Here is a 12,634-nt window from a genome sequence, read left to right as displayed (position 1 = left end):
GATTTCTACCTTCGTCGATTTCAGCATCACGAAGAGCTCGGGAATTACTTTCATCATCCCTTGCATACTATAGTTCATCACGAAGTTCTACTAACTTGGTGATGGTGACTAGAGAATTCTGTCAATCACTATTTTATCTGGAAGATTAACTCCCACTTGATTCAAGCGATTGTAGTATCCAGACAATCTGAGCACATGCTCACTAGTTGAGCGATTCTCCTCCATCTTTTAGCTATAGAACTTGTTGGAGACTTCATATCTCTCAACTCGGGTATTTGCTTGAAATATTAACTTCAACTCCTGGAACATCTCATATGGTCCATGACGTTCAAAACGTCTTTGAAGTCCCGATTCTAAGCCGTTAAGCATGGTGTACTAAACTATCAAGTAGTCATCATATTGAGCTAGCCAAACGTTCATAACGTCTGCATCTGCTCCTGCAATAGGTCTGTCACCTAGCGGTGCATCAAGGACATAATTTTCTGTGCAGCAATGAGGATAATCCTCAGATCACGGATCCAATCCGCATCTTTGCTACTAACATCTTTCAACATAATTTTCTCTAGGAACATATCAAAATAAAACAGGGAAGCAACAACGCGAGCTATTGATCTACAACATAATTTGCAAAAAAACTATCAGGACTAAGTTCATGATAAATTTAAGTTCAATTAATCATATTACTTAAGAACTCCCACTTAGATAGATATCCCTCTAATCATCTAAGTGATTACGTGATCCAAATCAACTAAACCATGTCCGATCATCACGTGAGATGGAGTAGTTTCAATGGTGAACATCACTATGTTGATCATATCTACTATATGATTCACGCTCGACCTTTCGGTCTCTGTGTTCCGAGGCCATATCTGTACATATGCTAGGCTCGTCAAGTTTAACCTGAGTATTCCGCGTGTGCAACTGTTTTGCACCCGTTGTATTTGACCGTAGAGCTTATCACACCCGATCATCATGTGGTGTCTCAGCACGAAGAACTTTTGCAACGGTGCATACTCAGGGAGAACACTTTTATCTTGAAATTTTAGTGAGAGATCATCTTATAATGCTACCGTCAATCAAAGCAAGATAAGATGCATAAAGGATTAACATCACATGCAATCAATATAAGTGATATGATATGGCCATCATCATCTTGTGCTTGTGATCTCCATCTTCGAAGCACCGTGCTCGTGATCTCCATCTCCGAAGCACCGTCATGATCACCATCGTCACCGGCGCGACACCTTGATCTCCATCGTAGTATCGTTGTCGTCTCGCCAACTTATTTCTTTTACTACTATCGCTACCGCTTAGTGATAAAGTAAAACTATTACATGGCGATTGCATTTCATACAATAAAGCGACAACCATATGGCTCCTGCCAGTTGCCGATAACTCGGTTACAAAACATGATCATCTCATACAACAAATTATATCACATCATGTCTTGACCATATCACATCACAACATGCCCTGCAAAAACAAGTTAGACGTCCTCTATTTTGTTGTTGCAAGTTTTACGTGGCTGCTACGGGCTTAGCAAGAACCGTTCTTACCTACGCATCAAAACCACAACGATAGTTTGTCAAGTTGGTGCTGTTTTAACCTTTGCAAAGACCGGGCGTAGCCACACTCGGTTCAACTAAAGTGAGAGAGACAGACACCCGCCAGTCACCTTTAAGCAACGAGTGCTCCGAACGGTGAAACCAGTCTCGCGTAAGCGTACGTGTAATGTCGGTCCGGGCCGCTTCATCTCACAATACCGCTGAACCAAAGTATGACATGCTGGTAAGCAGTATGACTTATATCGCCCACAACTCAGTTGTGTTCTACTCGTGCATAGCATCAACGCATAAAACCAGCCTCGGATGCCACTGTTGGGGAACGTAGTAATTTCAAAAAAATTCTTACGCACACGCAAGATCATGGTGATGCATAGCAACGAGAGGGGAGAGTGTTGTCCACGTACCCTCGTAGACCGACAGCGGAAGCGTTATCACAACGCGGTTGATGTAGTCGTACGTCTTCACGATCCGACCGCTCAAGTACCGAACGCACGGCACCTCCGAGTTCTACACACGTTCAGCTCGATGACGTCCCTCGAACTTCGATCCAGCCGAGTGTTGAGGGAGAGTTTCGTCAGCACGACGCCGTGGTGACGATGATGATGTTCCACCGACGCAGGGCTTCGCCTAAGCTCCGCAACGGTATTATCGAGGTGTAATTTGGTGGAGGGGGCACCGCACACGGCTAAGAGATCAATAGATCAATTGTTGTGTATATGGGGTGCCCCCCTGCCCCCGTATATAAAGGAGCAAGGGGGAGGCAGCCGGCCAAGGGGAGAGGCGCGCCAAAGGGGGGAGTCCTACTCCCACCGGGAGTAGGACTCCTCCTTTCCTTGTGGGAGTAGGAGAAGGGAAGGGGGAAGGAGAAAGAAGGAAGGGGGCGCCCCCCTTCCCTAGTCCAATTCGGACCAGACCATGGGGAGGGGCGCGGCCACCTTTTGAGGCCTTTCTCTCCTTTCCCGTATGGCCCATTAAGGCCCAATACGAATTCCCGTAACTCTCCGGTACTCCGAAAAATACCCGAATCACTCGGAACCTTTCCGAAGTCCGAATATAGTCGTCCAATATATCGATCTTTACGTCTCGGCCATTTCGAGACTCCTCGTCATGTCCCCGATCTCATCCGGGACTCCGAACTCCTTCGGTACATCAACATACATAAACTCATAATAAAACTGTCATCGTAACGTTAAGCGTGCGGACCCTACGGGTTCGAGAACTATGTAGACATGACCGAGACACCTCTCCGGTCAATAACCAATAGCGGGACCTGGATGCCCATGTTGGCTCCCACATATTCTACGAAGATCTTTATCGGTCAGACCGCATAACAACATACGTTGTTCCCTTTGTCATCGGTATGTTACTTGCCCGAGATTCGATCGTCGGTATCTCGATACCTAGTTCAATCTCGTTACCGGCAAGTCTCTTTACTCGTTCCGTAATACAACATCCCGTAACTAACTCATTAGTCACAATGCTTGCAAGGCTTATAGTGATGTGCATTACCGAGTAGGCCCAGAGATACTTCTCCGACAATCGGAGTGACAAATCCTAATCTCGAAATACGCCAACCCAACAAGTACCTTTGGAGACACCTGTAGAGCATCTTTATAATCACCCATTTACGTTGTGACGTTTGGTAGCACACAAAGTGCTCCTCCGGTAAACGGGAGTTGCATAATCTCATAGTCATAGGAACATGTATAAGTCATGAAGAAAGCAATAGCAACATACTAAACGATCGGGTGCTAAGCTAACGGAATGGGTCAAGTCAATCACGTCATTCTCCTAATGAGGTGATCCCGTTAATCAAATGACAACTCATGTCTATGGCTAGGAAACATAATCATCTTTGATTAACGAGCTAGTCAAGTAGAGGCATACTAGTGACACTCTGTTTGTCTATGTATTCACACATGTATTATGTTTCCGGTTAATACAATTCTAGCATGAATAATAAACATTTATCATGATATAAGGAAATATATAATACTTTATTATTGCCTCTAGGGCATATTTCCTTCATGGGCAGCCCCACCGACGGATCCAGCCTCCTAGCGCCAGATCTGCGGCGGCTGGCCCAGCACCGCCCCTCACGACCCACAGGGAGGGAGGAGAGGAGAGAGCGGCGCCGCCACCATGCCCGGGGCCGCCGCCCCGGCTTGCCTGCGCCGGCGAGACGCCGCCGCCGCCGCCAGTCACCTCGCGTCGTCCAGGGCCGCCGCTACGCGTCTCGCGAGGAGAAGTCCCCGCCGCCGTCGAACGCCGAGCGGGCTTTGCCCGTCGGATTCACCTGGCGGCGGCGAGGGGAGCTGGGGTGGAGGTGGGGAAAATAGGGGCGGCGGCGGCTAGGTTTCGCCCGTGCTGCCCCCCGGGAGCGACGCGAGCGATCCGTGGAGTTTCAGAATCCACATGCTGCATCTGATAGTTGTACTGAGACTCGAGAGTTCTACACTAGAAAAAGAAAGAAAATCTCGAGTTGTCTGCCGAATTCACCTGCAGTGTTGTCCTTTGGTCACATGGTGTTAGCCTGAAATCAAATTTCAAGATCAAGACCATTGATGAGAAAATCTCGAGCGACGACCCTCCCTACTTTTGAGGTTTAAATCCACAGCCGTTCGCGGTCTCTTTCAGCTAACCCTTCCCCTCTTACTAGTTAATAGCATCTGGTCCTTGTGCACAACTTTTCTTCTCTCTTGCTTAAGCGATTAGCAACTCTCTGATGGTGCGATACTACTGACACCTAGCCCATCCCAATCCCATCGCCTTAAAACTCCGGCACACTGATCACATGGCGCCACCGTGCCGATCTGACACCTTGAGCGGGCCTCGACGGGAGGGAGAGTGGGCGTCCCGACGACAAGGACCACAGAGGATCCCAAACTACGGTTTAAGGTTGGCCGGGGACCAGCGTGGGTATGGGGCGGGGAGGGTCGGCGTCGGATTATTTATGGCCCGGCTCTCGCGCCCATCACAGGGATCGGCGAGCGAGTACGGAGCGCTGGTCCTTGGGGCGTAGGATTTGGTGTTAGATCGATCGATCGGGATGCCAGTGTACATAGACTAGAGACATTTTAGCATGGGTCTGGCCATTGGACCAAGGGTATTTATGTACTACGTCCGCACAGCACAGCCATGCCGATGCCGATGCCGATGCCGCGATCGATCTCCTGTTGGTTTCTGGACTGCTTGAGATGGCTCTGGAATTTGCAGGGGACCAAAAGCAGGTAGAAAAAGCCTGATCAAGTTTAAAGACGAATCGATGCACATCGGGTGCAAGAAAAATGTGTTCTTTTGCCAGGTCCAAATTGATTTTTTTACATCAACTTTATTAATTAGAAATAATGCTTTCTCTTCTACAAGAAAAGATACAATATTTTTTATGGGCTCCTCGATCCAATCCCTAGTCATGGAACATTTAGCTATTCAAGCAAAGCTCATGAGCTACTTTTTCCGCTTTTCTATTACAATGTCCAAAACTAGTACGAGAAAATCAGAAGGCATAAAAAAACAATCCACAAAAGCTGTAGCCGCCGCTCCTGCAGAATGTCCTTCGTTGTGTCAATGACTCCCATGTTGTCAGAATTTACAATGAGACTCCGTTCTTCATTGTGTCAATGACTTTCATGTTGTCAGAATTAACAATGAGATGATTGCAACCCGTCTTTTGTGCCAGCAATAAGCCAGCCAACGCCTCCGATGTCATAGCCAGGTCCGAATTGATGGTTTTACTGAAGAAGATAGACGAGGAAATATCGTCTTCAGGACGGGCTTTCGGTTTCAACCGCAACTGTTCCAAGTGCCTATCAAGGCCGGGACTCACCAATCAGCTCACCTCACCTCGGCCGCGATGGTTCCATGTGCCTTTCAGCGCCCACGTGAACGCGGTGCCAACTTGCGTGCGGCCTCGTCTCCTTTTGAGGTATGGATATGGTTCCCAGATTATGCTATTATGGGCAGCACCGGCCCAGCACTCCCAGAGTATAAACTAGCACTAGTCCTCTTTTTTCCATGCACAGCCAGACAAAACTTGGGGAGTTGGGGTTTGAGTGCACGACATGTTCGCAGTACATGGCAGGAACAATTACGATGCTACGAGTACCAATTTCGAGTATATCACGAAAACATGCTACTAAAACACAAAGGGAAGTGTGCTGTTTTGAGATGGAATATAATAGACCACAACAACAGAAATATAGGAAATCGAGTTTACGGGGCTGTTTGGTTCTAGGCCTAACCATGCCACACTTTGCCATACAATGTTGCCACACTTGTCTAAGGTTAGTTCTTCAAAATGAGAGCCACAAGTTGGCAAGCCTAAGGGAATCTTACTACATTTTTTGAGTGTATGTAATGTGGGACCCTAATGTGGCTTGCCTAAGGTGTGGCTTGAACCAAACACCCACCTAAGTTGGTCAAACTTGTCTAACCTTAGATGCGTCAACCTTAGGCAAACTTAGTCTCAAACCAAACAGCCCCTATATGCCGCCAACCATCCCTGTAACCTACAGCAGCTCAAACACGACAGCTAAAAGGACAAGGAAAACAGCAGCGAAAGAAATATCAAGTCTTCCTTCATTGCTAGGATTAGATGTCCACAGCGTGTTAATTGCAACACAACAGTGACTTCCGCGTCGGCAGAGACTGGGGAAGCATGCTAGTTAGGCGACAATACCACGAAGCTCAAGCACAGGTAAAGAATCATTTCGGTTGTATATTCCTTCTGCAGGTCGATCTATCTTACAGGTCTTGAGGAACTTTTTCACCCTAACAGATGTTACAGCATTCCCCTGACCAAGTTTTGCCCCCATTGAAAAAACTAGGAACAGAATCGGAACTATCCTCTTTGTGGCCTCCATGGATAAATGGGTAAACGAAAGAACATGTGTTCGGGTTCACATCACGATGCGGAGAACGGCGAGTCCAACGGCTGATATCGAAACGATGGTACCTATGCAGTATTTGATGACATCATACTTTGCTGCCTCCAGCTGGGCCTTCAGTGAATGAATTTCCTGCAGATTGTGTCAAAACAGAAGGATCCAGTTATGTCTATGATAAAGTGGTGATGCCAAAGGCCCACACATGCAGGCACTTTTGCTCACCTTGTCAAGCTTTGTGGTGAGATCTGTGGTTTCTTCATTCTGCTTGGCGAGCTCATCACGTATGCGCCTGGAGCAATCATGTTTTAATCATATAACACCGACAAAACAATCTTAATTATTGCGGCAGAAACATGACAAAGACAGAGCAACCACTGGAATTGTCATGGAAGTAAATAAATAATACCCAGTGTAAGCACTAACAGATGAAACTACTTTGTTTCATTTTCAAAAGGTCAATGGGGGTCAAAGGGGAAGAAGAATTAAGGTTCCCACTTGCTGCTAGCCTGTTCTACAAAAAAGTTCGTTCTGCCATAACTCATTAATGCTTCAAAAATCAACTAGAATGTAATTAAAGTCCTAATTACCGTTAAGTATTAAAAAGTGGCACTGGAATTCTTACGATGAAATATAAACCTAGACACTTGATGGTATATTAAGACAAGAGTTAATATGCTACTTGCATCCCGACCATCCGAGAATTTTGTCAAGAGAAATTATGACCAGCCCGACCAAAAAGTAAAAAAAAGGTGAAAGTTCATACAGCAAACCAAATTTAACCGTAAACACTCTGAAGGTTGGACCTAAAACTTGAACACTGACTGACAATGTTTTGTCACACATAGAAGTGATCAATTGCATAGAATGATAGAACAGACAAGCAGTCCAAATTAAAGGGCACCACAGACAGACCCAAAGACGATGGCCACGTATACATCAGGCAAACTTAGAAGTGAGAAGTTTAACCATTCTTTGATTATTTATTCTTACATAAATTCAAATAAAGTATACTTTCTGATGCTTCAATAGTCAGCGGGAGCTGTTACATAGATGCGTTTTGATCAGATAAGACAAACAAAACAATCTTAATTATTGTGGCGGAAATGTGATAAAAGACAGAGCAACACTGGAATTGTTATTAAATAAGTAATGCCTAGTAGTGTATAAACACTAATAGATGAAACTACTTTGTTTCATTTTCGAAAGGTGGGGGCTAAGGGGGAGAAGAATTAAGGTTAAACTTGCTGCTAGGCTGAACTATTTGGAACTGTTCTACAAAAAGTTCATTCTCCCATAACTCATTAATACTTCAGAAATCAACTATAAATGTAATTAAAATCTTAAATACCATTAAGGGTTAAAGGGTGGCAGTGGAATTCTCAAGATAGCAATATAAGTCTAGACAGTCCGGTTCCTCAATGTCATGACTCAACATGAGCAGTAAGATGCGCAAGGCAAGAGTTAATGATCATGTATGCTACATGCATCCTGACCATCGGAGAATTTTGCTAAGAGGAATATGAACCGACCAAAAGTAAAAGGTGAAACTTCAATACAGCAAACCAAATGTTATCAACACTCTGTAGGTTGGTCCCAAAACTTAAGAGTAAAGACACTGAATGGCAATGTCTTGTTACACACCAAAGTGATCAATAATTGCATAGAACAGATAAGCAATCCAAATTAAAGGCCACAAGGCCAAAGGCTGAAAGATGCTGGACACAGACATCACACGGTCTTAAAAGTGAGAAGTTTGACCATTCTTCGACTATTTATTCTAAAGTATGATTTCTGATGCTTAAATAGTTAACAAGAGCTGTTACTGTTAGCCAATTGCAAGGATAGTGCATGCAGCATATATAAAAAAGGGATGTGTAATTTTACCCTCTTTCAAGGTTCAGATCCAACCGCTGCCCTGCAGTGACCTTGTCAATCTCATACCTGTTTCACACAAAATAACCATTAGGTTGAGTATGCTATTTAAAATTTGTGGTATAAACAGCTCATGAATGCAGAAGTTCATACTCACTTCAGTTCACTCCTCATCTTATCAATGTCTCCACGGAGTTTTTCAGTCTCCCGCTGTAACAAAGAGAAATGGTTTTCCTGCATACAGAAACTTCCCACTCATGAGCTTATTTAGTAAAAAAAAATAAGAACACAAGTTCTGACTAACATGGGCAATTGTAAGTCGTATGTTGTAGTTATTACTAAACATATTTTTGCTCCAACCAAACTCCATAGAGAAATAAGTGCATGAGAAAGGTTCAACAAAACAGAAGTTACACTGCAATCAATGCAAATATAGCCCACACAGAATGTGTTGCACTGCCACCAGAGATCTTTAATTAGCCTTTTGGTCAAGTCTTTTTGGCATGTACACATGTTTCTACAATGCTGAGCATTTCCATTGCAAGCACCAGCGATCTTTAGTTAGCCTTTTGGTCAAGTCTTTTTGGCATGTACACATGTTTCTACAATGTTGAGCATTTCCATTGCAAGCATTGTGCAAAACAAAACAAAACTGAAAGTCAATAAGCCACACAGCAGTAACATCCAGACAGCACTTTTAGTTTATTCGCTGAATAAGCTATTTTTCTTCTTCTTTCCTTTCAAATCTACTGATCAACATATCCAACACCGTGGAGTGAGCACGAAAACATCTCTAAGGAGTGACTTATTAGCAGAATGAGAGTTCATGAGTTCAGTGGAGAGTCTCAGTTCTGCCTGGTAACATTGGTTAATTAGCTGAACAAGAGTTAATTGCCATGGAAATATTAATCACTAATCATCATACTTTCAAGAATCAAGAACACTAAAGATTGGAAATAGTATACACTTGAGTACTAAATGGCAGAAATGCAGGTTGCTAAACTTTGGCTAAAGGATAAAGATCAAAATAATCATTTCAAACCTGCGGATCAACATATCCAACGCTGTGGGGTGAGTACGAAAACATCTCTAAAGAGTGACTTATTAGCGAAATGGAGAGTCTCAGTTCTGTCTCCGCAATATTGGCTAATTAGCTGAATGAGAGTTCATTGCCATGGAAATACTAATCACTGATCAGCATACTTTCCAGAATCAAGAACACTACATATTGGAAATACTGTACGTTTGAATACCAAATGGCAGAAATGCAAGTTAATAAACTTTGGCTAAAGAATAAAGATAAAACAATCCTTATATTGTGTTGAAGATTGTTTAGAGATTTGGTAGCATTTGCAGGTTCAAACAAAACTTTATCAGAAAAAACAAACATCAATGTGAACCAAATTCTCCTTTAGGTGAAACAACAGGATAGAGCATGTGAATACATGTGCTCCATGGTAAGAGCTAGGAAAACCTACTAATCTCACTTCAAAATACAAGGTGAAATGTTAACGGAAAAATAAATTATGGCAGACTATGTAAGAGATAACATTAAACAAGAAAAATAAAATGTACACGTGAAGGACACGAAACAAGCCAATACTGTCAGATTAGACGCTTCTACAACACGGGGAGTCCAAAACTGTCAAGTGCCAACAACAGTAACCTAATAGGTCTATTAAGATCAAAATAGCACAGAATGATTGGGCATTGGAGCAAACGGTGACCCCAACCCCTAATTACTACCTCCGTTCGGAATTAACTGTCGCTGAAATGAGTGTATCTAGACGTTAATTCCAAACAGAGGAAGTACATGCCAACTATTAGCACAAACCAATCGTTATAAGCCAAATGAGGGCTACTTCTTCCAATTACCAACATACAATCACGAAATGAAGTAATGCAGGATAACCCAGAGAGAACAATGCTAATTCGAACTTGTACAAGCTAATGATGAAGTCCTAATTACATACGACCAAGCTATTTGCAAAAACAAAACGTTTATAAGCCAAATGGGGGCTACATTTTGAAGGTACCAACAGACAATCACAAAATGGAGTAATGCAGAATAACCAAGTGAGAAACAATGGCAAGTAGAAATAGTAGAAGCTATATGATGAAGTTCAACAGAAAGGCAGCCAACAGCCATAAGAACAACAGCTTCTACAAACGTCAGTTGTCATCAAATTGGCATCGAACTAACAGTTTGGTTCCAAGCATACCTGCGAGCTCTGCACTTGCGACTTGAACTTGGAGATATTGGCCTCCTGCAGCATCTCACTCTGCACACGGCAAATCAAGAGCAGGAAACAGATAAGTAAGCTGTCCAGCCCCACTAGAAATACAGTCAGAAGGTGACTGGCGTTACCTTCTGCATCTCGGCCTTGGAGACGAAGGACTCAGAGATGCTCTCGAGGCTGTCGTTGAGGACCTCGGTGATGGCGGACGTGATGGCCTCCGCCTGCTTGGTCGGGACGCCCTGCGACTCCAGCTTCCTCACCTGCGAACGAACGCGATCACCCACACGACGCACGCGATCTCAGCATTGCATTTCGTCGAGCACCTCCGGGGCGCCAATTCCCAGAGGCAGCGGCCATTTTGCAGGCAGATGGTAGTAACTAGTAAGCGTAGCGGACGAGTGAGTTACCAGGGCGAGGGTGTCGACGAGGAAGGCGCGGCGGCCGTTGGTCTTGACGAGCTGCGAGATGCTGCGGGCGGCGGCGGGGCCGGCCCACCGCGTCGGCCACTGGTGGTGGTGGTTGTGCAGGAACAGGCCGCGCCTGCACGCCGCGGCGGCCGCTGCGGCCATCTCCTCCCCCCCGCGCGAGGCGTCGACCGGAGGAGACGGGGGCGCGTGGGCGGAGGAGGCGGACGGGGAGGGGGGCGAGCGGGGCGCGGGGTCGGTGCGGGGCGGTCGGGCCGGGCTATAAGCGGGCGGGCGGTGCCGGATTCGGGCGGCTCGGCTTGGTTTGAGGGAGGGTGGCCGTGGTGGGGTTGGAGGCGGGGGCGGTGCTAATTTGGGAAAGGTGGGGGAGACGGTGGGAGGCGGAGGAGGTCGGGAGGATGGCGAGGCGTGGAGAAGAAGAAGACGCCGAGGACCCAGGGGGGAAAGGCGGAAGAGGAGAACGTGTTTGGGAAGAAAACTAACCGCATCCGTGCTTCGTGCTTGTTGCTCCCTTCTCGTTTGTTGATTTTGTGAAACAGCCCTCGGCTCTTCGCATGGTGCGGTGCAGCTGCTATTATTTCTCTTTCGTGGGTTTGTTTGCAAATGTTCCGCAAGTCCTAGACGTGACGCAGAATATTGTTGAACAATCGGAATCTGAAGGAGTGCGGTCACGCGGAGCGAAATCTATTTACTTTTCTTTTTGCGGGAAATCTATTTGTTACTACAAAATGCAATCGAAATGTATTCGCAAAAAAAAAAGGATTATTGGATTATTGGATGGCCACGCTGGTGACCGGCGAATTGGCGGACGATGATGATTTGACGGTGATGGATTATTGGATTTGCTCGGGTAAACGTGTTCAACGAGGCAAAATGCTCTTCTCCTCGGCTGACTCGCACGGGTCCCCATCCACGGACGATGGATCCACCGGCCGAGTCCGCGTCGCCCGCGCTTCCCTAGGCGTCGCCGTCCACGCTTCGACGTGCGCCTCGCCGCGTCTGCCCAGCACCATACGAGCAATGGTTTTTTTTTGAGTGGTCCATACGAGCAATGGTAGGTAGCCCACGGGACCTCCAGCTTGGGATGGATGGGCCGTGGCGTCCTTGGATCGGTAGCGGCAGGTCGCTCGCGTCGCCTGCACCACATGGGCCTGGGCGCCTGGCCCAGCAAGCACAGTCAAAGCTAGCGACAAAAGCTCACGCCTGTTTTTTTTTTCATTTCGGTCTGTTTAATTTTTAGTTGAAAAAATCATGAATTCAAAAATGTTCACGAATTTATAAAAAATGTTCACAAGTTTGGAAAATGTTCATTAATTCAAAATAATGTTCATGAATTATAAAAAATGTTCCGAAGTCAAGATAAGTTCATGAATTCAAAAAATATATTCACAAACTCGAGAAAAGTTCATGAATGAAAAAAATCAATCCAACCTTCGTCTAGGTACAACAGTAGCGGCCTTGTCCACCATCTTTTTCTCCAGGTGTTTCACATCTTTGATACCGCCTTTCAGCTGCTCACGTACTTCCTTCTACTTGCCTTTCTTCAAAACACACTTGAAGCACTGTCCACTTTCTGATTTGCCTTTCACAGTGAACCTAGCGTGAAAGAAACGGTACGCTTGGCGCGACGAGCACGCCTTGCAAAA

At 45.5% G+C, this 12,634-nt stretch overlaps 1 protein-coding gene across 1 annotated transcript; it reads right to left on the bottom strand.

Moving 5' to 3' along the window:
* Nucleotides 1-6,125: 6,125 nt before the first annotated feature.
* LOC109731511 (protein FMP32, mitochondrial) lies at nucleotides 6,126-11,432 on the bottom strand. The gene is made up of 7 exons (XM_020290688.3): nucleotides 10,971-11,432; nucleotides 10,692-10,823; nucleotides 10,546-10,605; nucleotides 8,481-8,557; nucleotides 8,336-8,392; nucleotides 6,674-6,740; nucleotides 6,126-6,583 (listed from the first exon to the last, which is right to left on the bottom strand). The coding sequence occupies exons 1-7, from the start codon at nucleotides 11,130-11,132 to the stop codon at nucleotides 6,464-6,466; spliced, it is 675 nt and encodes a 224-aa protein (XP_020146277.1). The 5' UTR covers nucleotides 11,133-11,432; the 3' UTR covers nucleotides 6,126-6,463.
* Nucleotides 11,433-12,634: the final 1,202 nt, after the last annotated feature.

This window comes from Aegilops tauschii, chromosome 7, assembly GCF_002575655.3.
Source record: "Aegilops tauschii subsp. strangulata cultivar AL8/78 chromosome 7, Aet v6.0, whole genome shotgun sequence".
Taxonomy (NCBI): domain Eukaryota; kingdom Viridiplantae; phylum Streptophyta; class Magnoliopsida; order Poales; family Poaceae; genus Aegilops; species Aegilops tauschii.
This window is presented reverse-complemented; position numbering and strand designations above follow the sequence as displayed.